Raw genomic sequence first — 21626 nt, forward strand, 5'->3', positions numbered from 1 at the left:
GAGGAAAAAAAAATCCAGTCTGGCACCAAAACCGTTTTATTGTTCACTCAGAAGCATTACATTCTCACCTGGGTTTGCTGCCAGGCCCAGGGGAAAGCTCTGAAAGCAAAATGCCCATCATCCGGTTGGAAATGGAAAGGAAAATCCAAAGGGTTGGATAAAAATAAGTGGGATTTCGTACTTGGAAAAGCCTTATTATAAATAGGTAAGAAAATATTTGTTTCAAGAAGAATCTCAACCCCAGCTCTGTCCAAGAGCCTGACTCCATTCTGTCCTTAATAAAATGTCCATGGAAATGAGTAAAAAAATCGTGTCTTCAAAATAGAGGAGTAAAACAAACTTCCCAGAGTAAAAAATAAGGAATTTCAGCATGGAAATGCTAGGATCAGACTCCCCACATCCCAGTTAAGTGCTCAGAAAACAAATCCAGGTGGAGCTTGGCATCTTGGTAGGGAAAGGCTTGTGTGGATTTGGGAGGTGGGATGGCTCCAGGAGGATGCTCCTCGCCCAGGGAAGGATTGATCCAGCCCAAAAGCACGAGCAGAAGGCAGAGGAACCTCTGAGGAGACTCCGAGCTCTCCCTCCTTATCAAGGAGAGGGAGGAACCTTGATGGCTTTTCCCAAAGGAGAAGCCTCTGAGGTCTCCCAGGATCCAGGCCCTGGATGTGGAGTGTTTAAGGCACGTGGCTGTTTCTTTCCAGCACTTATTCCAGCATTCCGATGCCGGGTGGGTTTAAGGGCAGGAGTGAGGTGTCTTGAGGTTGCTTCTTTGGTCCCACAGAATCCTGAGGATCCCAGCACCCATGGGGGGAAAGGTGGATCAAGGTGGGATCAGAACTGAACCCAGCCAGTGTTTCCCTGAGCCTGACTGGAAGCCGACCTGGAGAAGGGGAAAAACAGGGGGGAAAAGGGTGTTTAGAAATGATAAAGCATCCAGGGAGGAAACTGGGCTGCAAATGGGTCATCCAGGAGCACCCCAAAACTCTCCTGGAGCAGCAGAGCAAGAAGTTCCCATGGACCTGAACTCAGGGAACTGGCAGCACAGAGGCAGAGCCGCTTCTGAACCCCAAAGCTGGGACTGGATGGAGCAGTGCCCCTACCCCAGCGGGGTTTTCCAGCAAAACCATGTGGTTTTGGGACATCCACATCCTCCCCAAATCCCTGTCCTGCTCACCCTGAAGCTTTGGCAAAGTCTCCCCAGACATCAGTAGCTGGAGCAGCAGTGGGCTGAGGCCAGGACAGCAGGGAGTCTGTCAGAAAGTCAGGAAGAGAGAAAACAGAACAGCAGGAGTGATTTCCCACTCTCATTCCCAGACTCCCCCTTTGATGGATGAAGCAGCCCCAGGAGCTCTGTGTGAGCACAGACCTGTGATGGGGGTTCCTGGGAGCTGGGCAGGCGTGGAGAGCGGGCCCGGGCGCTCCCCAGAGCTGGATTTTCCTCCAGGGGGTGGTGGGAGCAAGCTCAGGCCCCCAGGCCCTGCAGGACGTGGCCTGGTGCTCCCTGTCCCTCCTTCTTTTTTCTTCATGTTCTGAAAAGAGAGCAGGAAGTTTGGGTGGGATCGCATTTAAATCCAGAGCCAGTGTGAAAACCTTGGAAGCCAAATTGTTTTAATTTGGGAATAAAATCCTGCACTGCTGCGCCTTCAAAGGGGTCACAGCAGGGGTGGATTTTACCCCAGATCCCACAGGCCTGGTTTTGGCAGCAGGAATTGATTGCACCACAACCCCTGCAAATCCCTGCAGGCAGCGTTATTCCCAGGGGCTCTGCCCTGAGCCCACGCACAAGGATTTCAGGGAGGAGCTGCTGCTTTCTCATGGCACCCAAAGGAAAAGCTGGAATCAGCTGGGAAAGACCCTCACAGCGATGTTGAGTTTGATGGTTTGTCCCTCCTTGAAGCCCAGATCCAGTTTGGGTCCCTGCTCCAGGTCCTGGGCCTGCCGGGCCAGCTCGCTCTGCTGCCTCACCCACCTGTGGGAATTAAATCCATGGAAAAGGAGACACAGCCTGCCCCAGGCTTCCCCTGACAAATAAATCCTGCTCAGGACCATCCCTCTGTGGCAGCAGCTCTGCAAAGACCAAGGTGTGAGCTGGGATCTCACCTGAGGGAGCACGCAGGGAATGATTCCCAGCAGCAGCTGCTGGAGCCCCAGGGATCCCCCAGCCAGCACCATGTCCATCCATCTCTCCCCAGAACCCCAAAATTCCAAAACCCCACCATCCCCAGCAGCTGGAGCAGCCCCTCAGGGCAGCCCCTTACAGCTGATACAGGAAGCAGAGGAAGTAAACCAGGGAATCTGGACTGGGAATTTGGACACCCAGTTTTGGACTTGGGAAGCCCAGTTTGGGACACTGCTTATCCAGGCTGGGAAATCCTGGAGAGAGGAAGAGCTGCAAGTTTCCTCCTCTTCCCACCACAGCTGCCCAGCCCAGCCCCCACTTCTCCACCTCTCCTGGAGGAGACCTGCCAAAAACAGAGCTGAGAGGACACAGGGAGAGGCACAAACTCACTTGAAGTGGTCCTGGAGAGCCACATTGAAGTCAAAGGCATCCCCTCGGTCCACAAAGCCGACCCCGATGAACGCCCGGCGGCCTGGGCAGGGAGGAGGAGATGGATGGGATGGGATGGGATGGGATGGGATGGGATGGGATGGGATGCTCCATCCTGCACAGCCCCGTGCCTGACGCTGCCTCCAGAGGGAGCTGGGACACCGGGACTGAGACACAGGACTGGGGATCACAGAATCCCAGAATGGTTTGGGTTGGAGGGACGGTAAATCCCATCCCATTCCATGGGCAGGGACACCTTCCACTATCCCAGGCTGCTCCAAACCCCTGCCAACCTTGGGCACTGCCAGGGATCCAGGGACAGCCACAGCTGCTCTGGGCACCCCGTGCCAGGGCCTGCCCACCCTCACAGGGAACAATTCCTGCCCAATATCCCATCCAGCCCTGCCCTCTGGCAGTGGGAAGCCATTCCCTGTGTCCTGTCCCTCCATCCCTTGTCCCCAGTCCCTCTCCAGCTCTCCTGGAGCCCCTTTAGGGACTGGAAGGCCACAATTAGGTCACCCCCAGAGCCTTCCCTTCTCCAAAGGCATCTCTAGGTGTTTCACCTCATGGGCTGAACCTAAACTTCAGCACAAACAGCTTTTTAATTAACTGGCAGCAGCGGGGGGGGCTCCTACATCCTCCTGCCAATGCTGAGCAGCCAAGCTCCAGTGTTTTTGTTCCTGGCCAAGGTCAGAGCCGTGGGAGGCAGGCAGCTCCTCCCTCTGCCCTCCAGTGAAGGGAACATTCCGCCATGGGAAGCAGGAATCCTTCCCGAACAGGAGCAGCGAGGGCTGCGCGGGGTCCGCGGGTGTGCGGGACGCACCGTTCCCATCTTCAATCCGGATGACAAAGTATCGGCTGGAGTCCATCACGCCCTCCACAGCGATCCCGGGGAACTGCTCCACAGGAGCCTGGGCAAAGAGCTCTCCTGGAACACAGCAAGGGGCCGGGTGACGCCGGGCGCAGCCCGCACCGCTGCTCGCCCGGAGCCCCGCGATCCCCCTCACCCGAGCTCTTGTCCTCCAGCTTGATGAAGGCCGTGCTGCCCTTGGCCGTGATGCGCAGGCGGCCGCTCCAGGCCGGCTGGTCCAGCTGCCACTCGGCGGCCCTGGGGAGCAGGGGGGGAGCCTGAGCCCTGTGCCGCCCACAGCCCCCGTGCTGCCGCGGAGCTCCTCTGCCTGCCTGCTAACGCGGCCAGGGTGGGGACAGGGGCGTTTGTCACAAGATGGCTCGTTTCACCCCAAAACAGCTGCTGCGTTTGGGCGGGGAGCAGGCAAGAGCTGCGCGGGAGGTTTCGGTTCCCTTTCCGCGGAGTTTCCAGAGCCGAAGGTGCGTTAGGGACAGGCGGCTGTGCCAGGACGGGCTCGGGCTGGGAACTGTCGGGGTGGGAACCCCAAAACACACGGGGGGACGGAGACAGCCCTGCGGGGTGGGGATGGGGGCACAGACACCTCCGGGGAGAACCCACGGGGGCTGAGGTTTCTCACGGAAGGGCTGAGATACCCCATGATACTCCTTCTCACGGAGAGGGAGAGACCCCGAACACCTCTGGGAGCCACAAACCCCTCACACCTCCTGAGGAGGGGAACCCACAAACCCCACAGGGAGGGGGCGAGCCCCCCCACGCCAGGAGGCGCTGACACCCCGCGGGCGGGCGCGGGCCCCACCTGTAGCCGCGGTTGGAGGCCCGCGGCGGTACCCGGTACACGAGCACCGCCGGCTTCACGCACAGCACCGACTCGTACTCCTCCTCCGCCTCCGCCGCCATCGCGGCCCCGCCGCCGCTCTGTCCCGCCGCCTCGATGGTACCTCGGTGGTGCCTTGCTGCTGCCACCGCGGCCGCCCAGGAGGGGGCGGGGCCCGCCGGAGAGAGGCGCTTCCGCACTCGCGGCTCCCCCTAGCGCGCGGGAGGACCCAGTGCAGGGCGCTGCGGGAACTGGTCCCAGTTCGCTGCGGGAACTGGAAACGGGTCTGGGCTCCGAGCCACGAAACTCACAGGTTTCACTGGTTTTATAAATCAGGAAATTTTATAAATCAAATCATGGACTCTACTATTTCTATTCATTTATATTATAGCGTTATATACTATATATTATAGCATTGTAGGTTCTATAAGATAGATATGATATGTTAAATATATGTATTAGATACTGGGTTGTATAATATATTACATATAATTATATGTTTCTTCTATATTAATTTATTTATTAGTATTTTTAATGTTCTATTAATATTATATGTTTACATTCTTTCTATTATAAATATATAGTTTTAAATAATCAGAATTCCCAGGGAGCCAGGGGCTGTGGGAGCTGCCAGGGCTCCCGGATTTCTCACCCCAAGAGCTTCCAGCACCTCCTCTGGACATTATGGAGCACAACACCCAGGGGGGAGCCCAGCATGGAGCAACAAAATAATTCCATCAGATTAAATGAGTTCAATTAACTGATTTGCTTTTCTCCTCCAGGGACAGGCAGCGCTCACATCCACGCTTGGGATCCACATCTTCCCTTGGAGCACTGCCCTTCCCACCCTCCTCGGACCACTCCTCTCAACCACCCTAAAAACGGAGTAAAATCCCCTGGTTTTGGGTGAAATTATGGGCAAAAGCTCCCAGATTTTACCTTCCTGGTGGATTTTTACACACCTGCCACCACAAAGCCGCCCCTGGCAGACACGAGGATGAAAGGAGGGAGCCATAAAGCCGTGAAAAGTTTAAAGACATTTATTTAAAATACAATTTATAAAACGTTTTCTTTCCGGCGCACGTTTTTGTTTTTTTTTTTGTTTGTTTTGGGGCGGAAACACGCGGGTACCGCGTCCATCCTCCCCCTCCTCGGGATGAAGGCGCTTCCCACAGGAACGCCGCCGAGCCCTGCCCGCGGGCGGGACGTGTCCTGGGCACCGTGTCCTGGCGCCGGGACGCAGCAGGAGCAGCCGGAGAAGGAGATTTCAGTGCTGGAAAAGGGGATTTCTGTGCCACGGAGGAGGCAGCGATGCGGCACCGACCGGCCGCACCAGAAATCCGGCGGATTTGGGAGGTTTTTGGCTATTCGATGCTATTTTTAGGAATAATTAAGGAAAGGCGCAGTGACTACAGTTATTGCTGACGGCCTTCTCCCTCCCGCTCCCTCCTGGAGCTCATCCCGGCCCCCAGGCTCAGGGGGTTGAGTGAGATCCCCCAAAAGTCCCCAGGATCCCAGGGGGAATCCCGAGGGAATCCCACCCCACCCGGAACCAGGTGTGAGGAACTCATTAAGGTTCCGGGGGTTGGATACACAGGTAGTTTCTGTTTTCCCCTTTCTGTGGGATTTCAGCCTCATTTCCACACAGGGCTTTTCGTGCATATCAAGATTGGCTCGTTCCCCCTCAAACCTACTGAAGGCAGCACCCAGACTCAGGAATCCCTTGGGAACCACCTGGGTCTCCAAGTCCTGGCCCTCCAGGAAGAGCATTTAGTGTTCATCCAATCCTTTGATATTGAGTGATCCTCAGCTTCATCCAGAGGGAGACATCTCCATTCCTGGGGAGCAGCAGCCTCCCCATCCTCTTCCCAGGAGCCAGAGCAGGACAATCCCTTCCCTGAAGCCTCGCTGCCTCTAGGGAGATGGGGGGATCATCCAGGCTTTCCCCAAGGCTGGTCTGGTTCCCGGTTCTGCCATTCCGGGAGAGCTCGTACCATCCCTGCACCGCTGGGCCGACCCCTTGGGATATCCCACTGCCCGATGTCACGGCCGCAGCGGCGCCGGAGCCTCTCCTCCTCCTCCTCTTCTTCCTCCTCACATCTTCCTTATTCTTCACCACCCGGCCCTCCGTGGCCGGACAGCAGGCATTTGCACGGGGTCACTCTGCATTCCCTTCTCCCCAAACACAAAAGAACCCAAAAAGGATGTATTTTAAGCTTCTCCTCAAAGCCAGCAGGGAATCGGAGCCAAGCTTTAACAGGAGCAGGATGTGAACTGGGTCCAACTCTGAGGTACCTGGGGGTATCCAGGAGTTCGCTTCCATGGCAGTGGAAATGGAGAAGGAGAAGCGTGAGCTTGTCATCCCCAAGCCATCACATTCATGGAAATCCATTGGAATTCCCTTCGGAACACTCAGCTACCTCTCTGGATTCAAACAAACGGCTCAAACCCTTCCCACGCACTCCGCCGATCCAAGATACAGAAAACAAACAGAAAGCCAAATAAAAGAACCTAAAATCCTTGGAAACAGAACTCGTTCTGGAAGTGATGAGGACAACATGCGCGGCTGGGGAGGCTTCCCATCTTTTTTTTTTTTTTTTTTCCTTAAATGCCAGGTTTCGTGTACAACAAACGTTATTGCTGGCGCTCGCTCCGACCCGAGCGGGACACGCACGACTCCCTGCGCCCGGCCGAGTCCGGCACGGCCCCTCGTGTCCCCCGGCCGCGGGGACAGCCCTGCCGCAATGGCCGCTCACAGTGGGTGGAGAGGGGAGGTCACAGTGCGTGGGGCTGAAGGTCACAGTGGGCAGAGCAAAAGGGTCACAGTGCAAATCACCCCGGGAGGTCCCCTGGCCCGGGTCCGTGTGTCCGTGCCGGCGGAACGGCGCCTCCGCCTCTATCTGCGCTGCTTGAAGCCCTGCGAGCCATCGGGGCCCAGCGGCTGCCGGATCACATTGTTGGGCTGCCGGCTGTCCTCGGGCTGCGAGATCCGCGGCGGCCTGCGGGGACAGAGGGGGACATGAGCCTGTGGGGCACTGCTGGGGTCTGCGGGGACATGAGCCTGTGGGGACAGAGTGGGACAGCTGAGCCTGTGGGGACACAACTGAGCCTGCGGGGGCACTGCTGGGGTCTGCGGGGACAGTGGGGGACACTGCTGAGCCTGTGGGGCATTGCTGGGGCCTGTGGGGACAGAGGGGACACAGGTACACCTGAGGGGACACAGCTGAGCCTGTGGGGACACAACTGAGCCTGCGGGGGCACTGCTGGGGCTTGCGGGGACAGTGGGGGACACCGCTGAGCCTGTAGGGCATTGCTGGGGCCTGTGGGGACAGAGGGGACACAGGTATGCCTGAGGGGACACCGCTGAGCCTGTGGGGACACAGGGGACAGCTGAGCCTGCGAGGACACCGCTGGGGCCTGTGGGAGCAGGGACACGCAAATGAGGTGTGGAATTCTGGGTGCCTTGGGGAAACCCCTGCACCACAGGAATGCTGTCACGTACTCTGGGGTACCCAGCACAGGAAGGACATGGAACCAGTCCAAAGGAGCCTGCCAAGGTGATCAGAGAGGTAGAGCAGCTCTGCTGTGAGGAAAGGCTGAGGGAATTTGGATTGTTCAGCCTAGAACACAGAACTTCTGGGGTGACCTAACTGTGGCCTTCCAGTGCCTGAAGGGGCCAACAGGAAAGATGGAGGGACGGTGGACAAGAGCCTGGGGGAATGGATTCCCACTGCCAGAGGGCAGGGATGGATTGGATATTGGGAAGAGTTCCTTCCTGGCACAGGTCTCCCAGAGAAGCCGTGGCTGCCCCTGGATCCCCTGAAGTGTTCCGAAGGCACACAGATGTGGCACCTGGGACACGTTTCGTGGGGAACACAGCAGTGCCAGTCAATGGCTGGACTCTGTGATCCTGGAGGGCTCTTCCAACCTCAATGACTCCATGGTTTATGGCCTTACCAGGCACTTCCCTCACTCCCACAGAGCTGAGGCTCTAACAGAGCCCTCACTCTGCGCTGGCCCGGCTGCACTCCCTGAGCAGCCCACCCCCAGCAGCAACACAGTCAATGGCTGGACTCTGTGATCCTGGAGGGCTCTTCCAACCTCAATGACTCCATGGTTTATGGCCTTACCAGGCACTTCCCTCACTCCCACAGAGCTGAGGCTCTAACAGAGCCCTCACTCTGCGCTGGCCCGGCTGCACTCCCTGAGCAGCCCACCCCCAGCAGCACCAGGCAGGAACTCCCCAGGCCCACGGGGCTGCTCCCACCTGTCCAGGATGGGCTTCTCCTGCTCCTCCTCGGGGCTGGCGCTGCCCAGGATGCGCTTCCTGGCCTCGGCGTACTCGGCCTCGCGCTGTGCCAGCGATTTGACGGGGAAGGCGGGGCGGCTGGCCGAGTGCGGGCTGCTGAGCACGCCGTTGCTCGTGGGCCGCTTGAGGATGCGGATCTGCGGCGGGGGCCCCGCGGGAAGGCTGTCGTCCTGGATCACGATCGGCACTTTGGGAGGAGATTTGGACTTTCTGCTGTTGGGAAGAAAAACATGGGGTTGGTGCTTGTTTTCCACAGGGGTTTGCTGACCGGCGTGTGAATTCCTAATGCTTGGACGGCCCTCCTGTGATTAAGAGCAGCCTGGAATAATTAAAGGCCTCGTTATAGTTGTAACTCTAAACTGGAGCAGTGGATTAGCTCACAAAGAGATGGAAAAATCAGTCCTGCTGTGTGTGACACCACTAAATTCTACTGAAGGGAAGGGAACAGACACTGGGAAAAGTTTTAGCATTTCTAGTCTAAGATATTGGTATAAGCACCTTGATTTCATTCCCTGCAAGGATTTCTAGGGTCCCTCTCACCAGGACACCCAGCCTGTCACTCCAACCCTGCCATTTCACTCCTCAGAGCCAGCCTCAGCTCCAGCTCACCATCTGAATGTTTTACAGTCCCTTTTCTGCACGGAACTCCCAGAGGATAAATCCCATGACTCTCTAATAATCAAAGGGGAAAAAAATCCAACAACAAAGGACTTGTCAGCAGTGATTAAAAACTTTTCTGGTAGGAGAGAATAACACAGCCCTGCCCAGGCCCAAAGGAAGCAGGAAAAGAAAGTCTCCCCTGATGCAAGACACAGCGAGTCAGTCCAGAGCCAGGAGCTGGGATTACCTGACTCACCCATTTCTTCCCCTCTTTCTCACATAGCTTCCCCCAAGCTGGAGCTTCATCCAGTCTGGAGGAGCAGGCTCTGAAATCAGAGCACTCTCAGCTTTCTGCTGCCCTGCCGCGGCTCCGAAGGGCCACCTAGTGGCACAGAGACAGGATTCCCTGATTCTCAACCCAAACCCTGCTCAGTTTGAAGCTGTTTCCCCACTGCTCCCACTCGCCAGGCCCTCAGCTGTCCAACAGCACCTCAGGAAAATCAGGATTTTACCTTTCCTTCTGTGTGATCTTCAGCTTCTTTTCCAACCGTCTGTCTATTTCCTTGAAAAGAAGGAGACAAAAGTAAAAACACAAAGTTTTTAATAAAATGAAAACCAATCTGAGTTTGGAGGTCGGAGTTTGAGCCTGTCTGGGCACACATTTAATTTCAGTCTGTTCCAAATACCGATCTAAAGCGGGAAGGGAGGGTGTGATTCCATCTGAGGATGACTTGGGAATCAAGAGGCAGAGAAAAGCAAAGCCACCATGGACAGCCCATGAGAAAAGCAAACCACCAGGAGTATTTTGCTGTAACCAGCAGCACACCCACAGCAGGTCGTGGATCCGGCGTGGGGCGCTCATCGCTCATTTTAACCACCTCAGCTGGCAGAAAAACACCTGTGAGGGTAAAACCCCACAGATTCCACAGCAATTCCACAGCAAGGTACTCCTGGATCCAGGCAGGGATCAGGCCAAACCTGCTGGGCATTGGAGCAGCAATGGCCACAGCCAGGGCGATCCCGGGGGAGCTGAGCCTCAAGCCCAGAGCCCTGAGCCAGGGGCAGGGCTGGCCAGCAGGGCCACATTCCTGCCAGGAGAAGGCCCTGCCCTGCCCCACAAGCACCAGGGAGCCTCCCTGGGCTGCTCCCTGCCTTTCCACATGCTGCAGTCACCCATCGAGTCACCCACGGGCAGAGAGACGTGTTCATCACCGACACAGCCGGGTCTGAGCGTGTCAGCTCTGCCCGAGGCTGGCCTCCACCTCTGCCAACCTGGCCAGGTGTTGCAACCAGAGCAATTACAGAGAAAATTCTGCTAAGGAGGAGAACAAAGCCAGGTTTCAACCCCCCTGCAGCTGACCTGCCCCAACCCCACCGGTATTTTTAGATCCTCACGACAGCTCCGTTAAATAAGGCTGCGAAACAGCTTTTTGTGTTTGATTTAATCATCAAGGAAGGGGGAAAACACTACCTGAGAGTGTCCTAGTTTAGCCAGATGATAACTGGCACTACAGAAAAATTCCAAACTTGTGGTAGGAGGCAGCAGCTCTGCTTTGAGGCCTGGCTGCTTCCCCCTGCTGCCAGCAGGAACCACAGCGGGCACAGCTCGGGAAAGGAATGGGTTTGGACAGAAATTCCCTGCCCCTGTGAGCAGGGAAGGAGCACAAGTCACTACAAGATGCCAAACCACAGTGTTGGCTGCTGGTCATACAGGCCACGGCAGCCTCCACCTAGAAGGGAATAAATCATTTCAGGAAGATAAAAGGTGGGTGGGAGGTTGAGTTTCCTACCCAACCCTGTCCTGGGAGGTAACAAAACCAGGCAGAGCTTCACAAGGCAGGTCTCAGCCAGAGCCTCCTGGTGAGTGCAAACACCTGCAGGCAGCTTCCTTCCCCTTCAAGGGGACTGGGAGGGAGGAAAATCCCATTCCAGTGCTGCTCAGGAGGGAGGGAAATGTGTAAAAGCTGCCTGCTGCCCTCCGAGAGCAGGGAGCGGATATCGCACTGGGGATGGAGATGCTGTGGAGCAGCTGGAGGCAAACAACAGAAGCCAAATGAAGGGAAGGGGTTGGCTCCTCACTGAGCCAGCCCAGGTGACATCCTTTTCTTGAAACCACATTTTCAGCCTCCAAGAGTTCACCCAGGTCCTCCTGGAATATCCCCATTAAACACTTCAGCACACAGGAGAGAGAGACAACAGGAAAACGGGGTGAAAACACACTCAGGAACTTCTCAAATCATTTCACTCTGAGTAGAAACAGGGCTGCTGAGCCCTCAGCTGGGACCGTGGGCACAGAGGGGTCACAAGCCACACAGCAGCCCTGGGGAAGTCTCTGTTCTGCTGCCTCCTTCCCAGCAGAGGAGAGGTGGCCTGGCAAAGTCACATTCCTGCACTGCTGGGGCTCTGAGCTGAGCCCTGGGGCTATTCCTGCACTGCTGGGGGCTCTGAGCCGGGCTCATGGCTGTTCCTGCACTGCTGGAGGCTCTGAGCCGAGCTCAGGGCTGTTCCTGCCCTGCTGGGGGCTCTGAGCTGAGCCCTGGGGCTATTCCTGCACTGCTGGGGCGCTGAGCTGAGCCCTGGGGCTATTCCTGCACTGCTGGGGCGCTGAGCTGAGCCCTGGGGCTATTCCTGCACTGCTGGGGCGCTGAGCTGAGCCCTGGGGCTATTCCTGCACTGCTGGGGCGCTGAGCTGAGCCCTGGGGCTATTCCTGCACTGCTGGGGCGCTGAGCTGAGCCCTGGGGCTATTCCTGCACTGCTGGGGCGCTGAGCTGAGCCCTGGGGCTATTCCTGCACTGCTGGGGCGCTGAGCTGAGCCCTGGGGCTATTCCTGCACTGCTGGGGCGCTGAGCTGAGCCCTGGGGCTATTCCTGCACTGCTGGGGCTCTGAGCGGAGCTCAGGGCTGTTCCTGCACAGCTGGGGGCTCGGAGGTGAGCCCTGGGGCTGTTCCTGCACTGCTGGGGGCTCTGAGCCGAGCTCAGGGCTGTTCCTGCACTGCTGGGGACTCGGAGGTGAGCCCCAGGGCTGTAGCCACGGTCTGACTGGGAGATGCTGCAATTGGAGGGTGTCACCTCCACCTCAGCACCTGAGAACAGGTGACTCATGGCATTGTCACCGAGCCCCAGCACTGCCAGACAGTCCCACTCACTCCAACCACAACCTGCAGCCTCCCCAACACGGAAAAATGAAGCTCTTTACTCTGCCCAACACAAAAACTTATTCCAAGGAACCCTTCAAAACCATCCCAACTCCTTCACAGCCTGTTTCGCTTTTCCCACTCTGGAGCAGGACACTTCCAGCAAAATCCTTGGTGTCTGTCTCCAAACCCCCAAAACTGCCAGTGGTCAGGGAGCAAACACGTGGTCCTGGACCATAAACCAGTGCTCTGTGCTTGGGGAGCTCCTCAGCAGGGATCACACGGGGTCATGGAGGCTGGAAAAGACCTTGGATAGCTGAGCCCACCCTGTGCCTGATCCCACCCTGTCCCCAGCCTGGTGAGTGCCACCTCCAGGGATGGGCACTCCAAACCTCCCTGGACAGCTCCTGCCAAGGCCTGACCCCCACTTACCACACAGAAATTCCTGCTGGTGTCCATCCTGAGCCTGCCCTGGCCCAGCCTGAGGCCGTTCCCTCTCCTCCTGTCCCTGTTCCCTGGGAGCACAGCCTGACCCCCCGGCTGTCCCCTCCTGCCAGGAGTTGTGCAGAGCCAGAAGGTCCCTCCTGAGCCTCCTTTTCTCCAGCTGAGCCCCTTCCCAGCTCCCTCAGCCCCTCCTGGTGCTTCAGCCCCTTCCCCAGCTCTGTTCCCTTCCCTGGACACACTCCAGCCCTCCAGGTCCTTCTTGCCATGAGGGCTCAGGACTGAAGGTGCCTCAGCACAGGGGCCAGGCCCTGCCCTGTGCCCACACCAGGCTGGCAGAAGGCGCAAAGCCAGGAGCAGTAAAATATCCCCAAAATTCCAGCCTCAGCAGCTGATGGGAGCACTGTGCTCTCTGCAGAACATGAGGCTTGCTCCACACACAGGGACCTTGGCAGAATAACAGAAACCAACTATAGACACCAATCACACATGAACCCCTCCCACCCACCCCAACCACTGCCAGTCCTGCAGGACCCACAGAATTCCTGGCACTGCTGAGGGGATTCCAGCTGCCTCCAGACATCCACTGAACTTTTGGGTAGGAAAAGTCTCCCTTTGTGCTTAAATAATAGCCAAAAGCAGCTCCCCACCTCACACACCTCTTGGTGTGTCAGAAATTGTGTTTTCTTCTAAACACAGGCACTGACTCTGCATTTTCCAGGAAGCTCAGTGTTCATTACTAGGATGTTTGGAATTGTAGGAATGGAGTGTTTGAACACCACGTGCAGACACAGCCCCAGCCCTGAGCAGCCTCACAGCTCGTGACAGGGATCACTGCACCAATTTAAAAGCAGAATCACCTTGGCACTGCTCATTTTTAATTAAAATCAAATCCCTGCTGCTGCTCTGCACGGATCCATCCGTCTGCTGATGTCACTCCCTCTCCTCTGCTGTGTCACGCTGTCACCGTGTGGGTAAGGAGATAAAATTAGGAGCTGACTCGGAGGGCAAGTGCCAGAGGCACTACAAGCACCACAGGCATGAGCTGTCTGCAGAGGCAGCTGGATGTGGCATCTGAGGACCTGGGCAGGTCACTGTGGACAAACCCCAGGTGTCCATCACCTGAGGGGCTCTTCCAGCTCCCCCTTCCCACACAAACTTATCTGCATCACCAAAAACCAAGCCTGCTTCACGTCCCCGTGCAAAACCCCCTCCCCAAAGATTAGTAAGGAATCTCACCCACCTATTTTTAGGGCTATTATTTGTGGATGCCAAACAGGACCCAAACAAACAGCCTGAAGAAGATTCTGTTCTCTGACATTTAGGCTGCATTTGTGGACAAGGACGTCATGGAAACTGAGCTCCAGCCCCACCACAGCCACCCTTCCTACCCCTACCCTGAGGAAAACAGCCAAGAGGATCCACAGCCCTCCTTGGAATGCAGACAAGGACCCCAGGACACAAAGCTGCTGCTCAGATCCTACATTCCTGTGGCCTGGCATCCCAAAGAGCCACCCAACCATTAAGCTGACACCTTGGGGGTGCTCCTAGCGAGCTGGAGACCCTCAGCACCCCAGGAATGTTCCTTCAGGAAAGGATGGTCCTGCAGAACCTCCATGGGATGGAGGCACATTCCCAGGCAAATCCAGAATATTGGAAAGCACAGGGGCCTGAGTCAGCCCTGCTGCTGGCCAGAGAACCTTTTGGGAACACATGCAGTTCCCTGGACACATACAGAGCATTGTCCCCCATCCCTGCCTGCCAGCAGGGACCCTCCAAACACAGGAACACCGGCAGCTCCCAGCCCTGCCGATCCGGGCAGGAATAACAGGGTAAGCCCTGGCTGCCTTTTACCCCCAAGGTGAGTGAGTGACCACGACTGAAGGTGTCAGGAAGGCAGAGACTTTGTGTAAATCACACTGGGTGGGTATTTCTCCCTCTTCCTTCAAAATTCCTCTGCAGAAATCCAGGGGAGATCCCTACTGGAGCACAAGGCAGCGGATCCAGTGCTCTCCTGGATCTCTGGTAACATTCCAAAGCTCTGGAAAACCATTAACCACATTCTCTGCTGTATCTACTCCCAGCACAACCTTTTACCCCTTCTCACCCCAGTAACATGGAATGCCAAAGCCCAGAATGAGCGAATTTTGGCAGGAGCTGGATCCTCCCAAAACCATGGCCTTGTCTGCTCCTTACAGCACCACTGGATGCTCTGGCAATTCCTGACAGAGACAAATTCCAAAGCCTGACTGATGTTCCTTTCTTTAGGAAATAAAAACAAGTTTTAAGATCTGAGGTCACCAGAGCTGTTGATGGGGACCTGAACCTGGAACTGCTTCCCCAAAACACCCTCAGGAAAGAGCAGATGTGGGCAGTCTCTGATCTCCTCGTTATCCACCTATTTTTCTCCTCCAAAGAGAAATTAATCTATTAATTACTGCAACATTACAATTCCTGAGGCTACTGGGGATCAGCCTGCTGCATTAATTAGTCCTCCCAGTCGCCCTGCCACACTCAGGCCTGGCAGTGGCAGGCCAGGACAGCCCCAAGTGTTTGTGTCTCCATGGCAGATCCTGCTCCTCAGCACCAGGCACTGAGGACAGGGAGCATTTTTGGGAACAAGCCTGGCAGTGCCACAGGACATTCCCAGCATGGATGTTTAGGGGTGGGGGAAACACTCAGGGGGGCAGCAGCTCCTTCTCCCTTGCTGCAGTATCCCCAAACCAACCCTCACTTCCCACTGTTCATTCCCAACCTCCAAAACTCCCATTTCTTACCAAAAACCTCCCTCTGCCCAAGCAACACCGAGCAGCAGAAACAGAAACTTCCATTCCCAGTTTCAAGACTTTTCTGGACCTGTTACAGCACTTCAAGCAAACATTTGGTGAAAGTTTGCCCCAGATCTTTTTGGTGTGGGAAATCCAAATCCATCCTGGGCTCGTGGCAGCACAATGGCAGCAAGAGAGGGGGGACTCTGCCCCTCTGCCCCCTCAGGTGAGCCCTCAGCACCTGCAGAGCTGCCCCAGCCCTGGGCAGCACAGGGAGGAGCTGGAGCTGCTGGAGCCAGCCCAGAGGAGGCTACAGGGGGATCAGAGGGATGGAGCAGCTCTGCTGGGAGGAAAGGCTGGGAGAGCTGGGAATGTTCACCCTGAGAGGAGAAGCCCCAGGGAGAGCTCAGAGCCCTTCCAGGGCCTGAAGGGGCTCCAGGAGAGCTGGAGAGGGACTGGGGACAAGGGATGGAGGGACAGGACACAGGGAATGGCTTCCCACTGCCAGAGGACAGGGATGGATGGGATACTGGGAAGGAATTCTTCCCTGTGAGGGTGGGCAGGCCCTGGCACAGGGTGCCCAGAGCAGCTGTGGCTGCCCCTGGATCCCTGGCAGTGCCCAAGGTCAGGCGGGACAGAGCCTGGGGCAGGGGAAGGTGTCCCTGCCATGGCAGGGGGTGGAATGGGATAAGCTTTAAGGTCCCTCCAACCCAAACCACTCTGGGATTCCACGCCCCTCACAGCCCTGACCCCAAAACCCAGTTTTCCTCATGGACACAGCTCCTGCACACCCCAGCCTCGTTAGTGTGGCCTCTGACCACAGCAGTCATTAGCAGAGGAGGTCACAGTGTCACACTCCAAAGTATTTCCCTTCTGACTCTGCTGGACTTCAACCCCATTGAGCACCTCGAAGTGACAGGAGGTGACACCTTCAGATCCAGTGACCCGGAGCCTTTGCTGGCAGGTGGCACCCACGCCACCCTCACGTGTGACAGACAGGAGACATTCTGCCACCACGGGTGCCCTGTCCTCCCTGAGCACAAGCTGGGGACAGCCCCTAGGCCAGGCCAAAGTGCATTCCCAGCTTTTGGCTGCTCCATCCTCCCGGAGTGACCAATCACAGGGACAGGGGGCAGGTCCTCCCTTCCTGGGGACACGGCTGGGATCAGTGGGGGCCCTGGGGGGGCTGCAGGCAGCAGCTGGGAGCTCAGTCTGCAAACTCCAGGGGGAAAAAGACACACAAGGAGAGTAACTCCATGGGGTTTTAAACCTGTTTTGGATTGCCAGAGTAATGTTTGACCTGCAGAGAACCAGGGAATGTCCTGAGCTGGAAGGGACCCACAGGGATCAAATCCAACCCCCGGCCCTGCACACACACCCCAACATTCCCAGCCTGTCCAAACCCTCCTGCAGCTCTGGCAGCCTCAGGGCTGGGACCATTCCCTGGGGAGCCTGGGCAGTGCCCAGCACCCTCTGGGGAAGAGCCTTTCCTGATCTCCAACCCAAATCCCCCTGGCCCAGCTCCAGCCCTTCCCTGGCTCCTGTCCCTGCTCACAGGCAGGGATCAGAGCTGTCTCCCCCCTTGGGATGAAGCTGAAATACGTTCTGACCTGAAATTATAAGAGTTATTAAGACTCTGACACACTCCAATTTTAGCTGGCAAAGGAATAACCAATGAATCCATCTGCCAAGCACCAATTCCAAGCCGAGGATCACCCATGACCATGGACACACTCCAGTTTTGGAGCCCAGCTTCCCACCTAATATTTAATTATTGGTTTAGCCAGGTAAACAGGCCTGAGTGTAACCAACTGACCTCTCATTTGTGTTTGCCACACAACACCACAGAAAAACAAACCAGGAATTAAGGCTCATTAGTGTTTTCTGACCCAGAGTGGCCTTTGAAGCCCTTCCCACCCTTACTCCTAACTCAGACGTTACTCACGGCCTGGTTTTCCATCTGTAACTCCCCATTCCACAGACATTCCAGTGCTCTAATTAGACACCAGGGAGGTGACAGGACCCAGAGGCCCCACGGAGCTCTGCTGCACCCTGTGGCCCTGGGACAGGGGACGCTGCCAGAGCAGAGGGCGCTGCCTGCCATGGTCACTCAGGGGTGGCACATTCCCAAGGAGCTGCTCTGTTTCTGGGGCAGTTTTGATGGCACAAGAGCAAGAGACAAACGGAGGCCACGCTGAACACCCAAACAACCACCAGAGGATTTGTTGCACAACTCCCTGAGTGACCAAACCAAGCTGGGTCAGGTTTTTGGGGGTCTTCTTCAACCTAATGAGATTTTCCTGATTCCTGATTTGGGAGAGCTGCAAGAGAGAAATCAGATGAATTTTAATTAGGAGACCACAGGATCTCTGCTTGGCCCAGAGCTGCCTCTTGCTGACAAACCTTCTTTAAGACCTTGAGCACAAGTTCTCAGCCTCACCAAAAGCTACAAAAACCCCCAAAACTAAAAATCTGATGTATTTGCTTTCCCAAGGAGCACCCTGTGTGTGAAATATTAAAAAATTACATGCTAGGACACAGATAATGTATCCCATAAAACTCACCATGGATCTCCTGCTACATCTCTACTGTTCCCTCATGTGCTGAAGGGTCTGAAAAATTAAATAACTCAGGCTCTCAGCAGTGGGAATGATCAGCATCACAGAATCACAGAGTGGTTTGGGCTGGAAGGGACCTTAAAGCTCCTCCAGTGCCACCCCTGCCATGGCAGGGACACTTTCCACTATCCCAGGCTACTCCAAGCTCCATCCAGCCTGGCCTTGGACACTTCCAGGGATCCAGGGGCAGCCACAGCTGCTCTGGGCACCCTGTGCCAGGGCTGCCCACCTCACAGGGAACAATTCCTGTCCAGTATCCCAGCTCACCCTGCCCATTCCCTGTGTCCTGGCACTGTCACAAGATGTGTTTGGAGCTGCTCCCTGGTGTCTCTGCAGCCTGCTCCTGAGCATCAACCAGGACTGCCAAGCCCTGTTCCTGTATGCTGGAATCCACCTCGTGCTGCCTTGGATGGAAGAAAATCACAAACCATGGAGTGTCCTGAGCTGGAAGGGACCCAGAGGGATCCTACACACACACCCCAACAATCTGAGCCTGTCCAAACCCTCCTGGAGCCCTGACAGCCTCGGGGCTGGGACCATTCCCTGGGGAGCCTGGGGAAGAGCCTTTCCTGATCTCCAGCCCTGGCTCCTGTCCCTGCTCACAGGCTGGGATCAGAGCTGCCCCTCGGAAGGAGCTGCTGCTGCCAGTGCTGCAGCAGAGCCTCCTCCTCCTGCCCTCGCTGCTCTGTCCTCACCTGCTGCGTCCTGTGGCTGTGACTTTGGGACATCTGAACATCCCCAGCTGCACCAGCATCCATCAGGACCACAAGAACCACGGGACAAGGGGAGCCTGGGCTCTCCTGTGCTCCATCCTGCTTCCTGTGGGCACCACCAGCATCCCCAGGGCTCCTTCCTGCCAGGCACAGAGTGAAATCCCCTTCCCGACCCCCAGGGATGGCCCAGGGCAGCTCCTGCCCCTCTTCCAGCCTGCAGACAGCTCGCTTCCCACAGCCCTCCAACTGCTCCACAGGCATCCAGAGCCCAACAACTGCAACAGCAGCTGCTCCTCCTGCCAGGCTACAGGAGCAGCTGAGGGAGCTGGGAAGGGGATCAGCCTGGAGAAAAGGGGGCTCAGGGGAGACCTTCTGGCCCTGCACAACTACTGACAGAAGGGGACAGCCAGGGGGGTCGGGCTGTGCTCCAGGGAACAGGGACAGGAGAAGAGGGAACGGCCTCAGGCTGGGCCAGGGCAGGCTCAGGGTGGACATAAGGAGGAATTTCCCCATGGAAAGGGTGGTCAGGCCTTGGCAGGGGCTGCCCAGGGAGATTTGGGGTTCCCATCCCTGGAGGTGTCCAAGGAAGGCCTGGAGGTGGCACTCAGTGCTCTGGGCTGGTGACAAGGTGGTGACTGGCACAGGGAGGACTCAATGATCCTGGAGGGCTTTTCCTACCCCAACGACTGTGTGATTCCCCAGGGAATCTCCCTGCTCATCCTGCTCACCAGCACAAGCACCACTGACAGTACAAATTCCCGGCAGTCTGGACTGGAAAAGGGTGTGAGAAAGGACAAGTGACAGGGATTTCTCCTTCTAAGGAAAAGCACCTGGGAGGTACCAGCAGGAAGGACAAATTGGGAGGACGCTCCATGGCAGGATTGGAGCATCACGACCATTTTAAACCATTACTCAAGGCCACAGTCATGGGCTCCCGAGGCTCCAGCCGTGTCCCTTCATGGAGCGCTGGAATTAACTCCGAGCCGGGCACGAGGGGCGGGCGAGCGGCCGCGCCGCCAGCCTGGCACTGGCCCCTCTCGGGCGTTCAGTTACAGGCGCTATTTTGCTCCCCTGGCTCTGGCCAGGTGTAACCCAATCCCTTGCTCACAGTCGCGTCCGGGCTCCTCGCCGAGGCCCCGTCCGGAGGTCCTTGTGCCCGCTGATCGCCACGACCCCGAGCAACTCGCCACAAGCAGAGTTTGCCCGGCGGAGTTTCCCCTCGCTGCGAGCAGCCCGCAGCGCGCCCGCCCACACTGCTGCTGAAGCAGGGCTGGATCTGCAGGCACAGCGCTCACGAACACCCGGGGTCCCCGAGCGTGACACCACGCGGTGCCAATCCAGCCCCGGAGCCGCTGCTGAAGCGGGGGCCGAGCTCCAGGGGCCGGGCTGGGCCTGCCCCCGTGCTGCCCGAGTGACGGAGCACGTTCTGATCGGGGGAAAGGCCGTGGGGTGTGCGCCCGCTGCCCCCGGAGCCCCGCCAGGCTCACCGCCACGCCGGGCACGCACATTTCGGCCCTGCTCGTCCCTCCTGCTTCACCCCCCGGCCAGCGGAGCTTTGTGCGGGGCTGGGCCGCGACCCCGCCGAGCCCCCGCGGCCGCAGCCCCGCCGGGCTGAGGGGGGTTGGGACACCGAGGAGCACACGGGGGGCCGGAGGACGGGCAGGGAGCTGCTCCAAGGGGGGACCTGAAGTGGGACTGAAGAACCGGCGAGCAGCGGGGCTGGGGGCGACCCGCAGCCCCCCGCGCCGAGCGAGGCCGCGGTCCCTTTAAGAGGCCTAGCAGCGCCGCGGGGCCGCCGCGCCGCCGGACGCGTCCCGCCGCCTCCTCAAGCAGCGCCGCGCCGCCCGCCGGCCCGCGCCCGGCAACGCACGCGCAGCGCGCGGAAAGGGCGGGAAGTGGCGGCGGGGGCGCCGCGCCACAGCGTCTCCTGGTGGCCAGGAGGACCGGGCTCAGGGCGGGTGTTTCAATGCTGAAGCGTTTTCCCTTAATTTTTATATTTTCCTTAAATTTTAAGATGTTTCCCCTTCGTTTGGGCGTGCTTTTCCTTTGAGATATGTTCCCTTCATTTTTGTGTGTTTTCCCACAATTTTGAGGAGTGTTCCCTTAATTTTGAGGTGTTTTTCCTTGGTTTTGGTGTGCTCTCTCTTAATTTTGGGGCCTTTTTGTTTGTTTGTTTTTCTATAGTTTTGTTTTCCCTTAAATTTTTGGGTCTCTTCTCTTAGTTTTAGGGTGTTTTCTCCTAATTTTGGGTTGTTGGACAAATCTCTCACAAAATTTAGGCTATTTCAGCCACGAATCCAGCCTCTGGTCCCTCCTGCAGACATCCAGGTGTCCGTGTGTTCTTCCATCCAATTCGTGCCTCTTCGTTTAAGCCTAAAGCTCCTCTTATGGAGCACAAGGATCAGCTCCAGCCTTCAGAAACATCAAAAATTCCCCAAGTCCCCGTAATTTCTTAAACCTTTCTCATTTATATCCAAGATATTCACCACTCCAGTGTTCTCCTTTGAGCTCCGAGCCATACAAGGGTTTTTGGGGTGGGATTTGCGTTTCCTTTTCCTCGCTCAAAAATCAACTGCCCCTTCAGCACCCTAAGAAACCCACGATTTTCACACAGGGAGTTAGAGAACCTGCCCTTAAATCCTGAACTTTTCCCCAGATTCCCGCCCAATAGCCAGAGTTTGCCGGCAGATGGCGACTGGACTCCTAAAAACATCCCAATAATCCTCCAGCTAAAACAAATCCTGATGCCTGTGGTCTGCCTCTGAGTCTGAGTCTCCAGCTCCTCTGCCAAGCCCAAAATTTGGGCAGG

General features: G+C 56.9%; 2 protein-coding genes across 8 annotated transcripts; both read right to left on the minus strand.

Annotated features, from left to right (window-relative positions):
• Window positions 1-24: 24 nt before the first annotated feature.
• Window positions 25-4425, minus strand: NECAP2 (NECAP endocytosis associated 2). The gene is made up of 8 exons (XM_041419521.1): window positions 4216-4425; window positions 3556-3656; window positions 3372-3476; window positions 2510-2591; window positions 1861-1969; window positions 1367-1529; window positions 1175-1250; window positions 25-880 (listed from the first exon to the last, which is right to left on the minus strand). The coding sequence occupies exons 1-8, from the start codon at window positions 4314-4316 to the stop codon at window positions 832-834; spliced, it is 786 nt and encodes a 261-aa protein (XP_041275455.1). The 5' UTR covers window positions 4317-4425; the 3' UTR covers window positions 25-831.
• An 833-nt stretch (window positions 4426-5258) lies between these two features.
• Window positions 5259-19722, minus strand: SZRD1 (SUZ RNA binding domain containing 1). 7 transcript variants are annotated; one of them, XM_041419532.1, is made up of 4 exons: window positions 19648-19722; window positions 9655-9704; window positions 8501-8755; window positions 5259-7232 (listed from the first exon to the last, which is right to left on the minus strand). In XM_041419532.1, the coding sequence occupies exons 1-4, from the start codon at window positions 19714-19716 to the stop codon at window positions 7130-7132; spliced, it is 477 nt and encodes a 158-aa protein (XP_041275466.1). In that variant the 5' UTR covers window positions 19717-19722; the 3' UTR covers window positions 5259-7129. The 7 variants fall into 7 exon arrangements, with proteins under 7 accessions (XP_041275466.1, XP_041275464.1, XP_041275463.1 ...); XM_041419530.1 differs by lacking the exon at window positions 19648-19722 and adding an exon at window positions 17432-17461 and having other exon boundaries at window positions 8501-8752; XM_041419529.1 differs by lacking the exon at window positions 19648-19722 and adding an exon at window positions 17432-17461.
• Between the last annotated feature and the right edge of the window lie 1904 nt (window positions 19723-21626).

The sequence above is a fragment of the Onychostruthus taczanowskii genome, unplaced genomic scaffold, assembly GCF_017590055.1.
Source record: "Onychostruthus taczanowskii isolate IOZ18803 unplaced genomic scaffold, ASM1759005v1 scaffold61, whole genome shotgun sequence".
Lineage (NCBI taxonomy): Eukaryota > Metazoa > Chordata > Aves > Passeriformes > Passeridae > Onychostruthus > Onychostruthus taczanowskii.

What these genes read in the sequence shown, in the direction of transcription:
- SZRD1 (XM_041419532.1), bottom strand. Translation starts at nt 19,716, where the DNA reads ATGGTCGTGATGCTCCAATCCTGCCATGGAGCGTCCTCCCAATTTGTC. An exon ending in AAGATCACACAGAAGGAAAG is followed by an intron (nt 8,756 to 9,654) that starts GTAAAATCCTGA and finishes TCTTCCCAACAG; the next exon opens with CAGAAAGTCCAAATCTCCTC. An exon ending in GAGAAGCCCATCCTGGACAG is followed by an intron (nt 7,233 to 8,500) that starts GTGGGAGCAGCC and finishes CTGTCCCCGCAG; the next exon opens with GCCGCCGCGGATCTCGCAGC.
- NECAP2 (XM_041419521.1), bottom strand. Translation starts at nt 4,316, where the DNA reads ATGGCGGCGGAGGCGGAGGAGGAGTACGAGTCGGTGCTGTGCGTGAAG. An exon ending in GCTCTCCAGGACCACTTCAA is followed by an intron (nt 1,970 to 2,509) that starts GTGAGTTTGTGC and finishes TAATTCCCACAG; the next exon opens with GTGGGTGAGGCAGCAGAGCG. An exon ending in CCCAGGAACCCCCATCACAG is followed by an intron (nt 1,251 to 1,366) that starts GTCTGTGCTCAC and finishes ACTTTCTGACAG; the next exon opens with ACTCCCTGCTGTCCTGGCCT.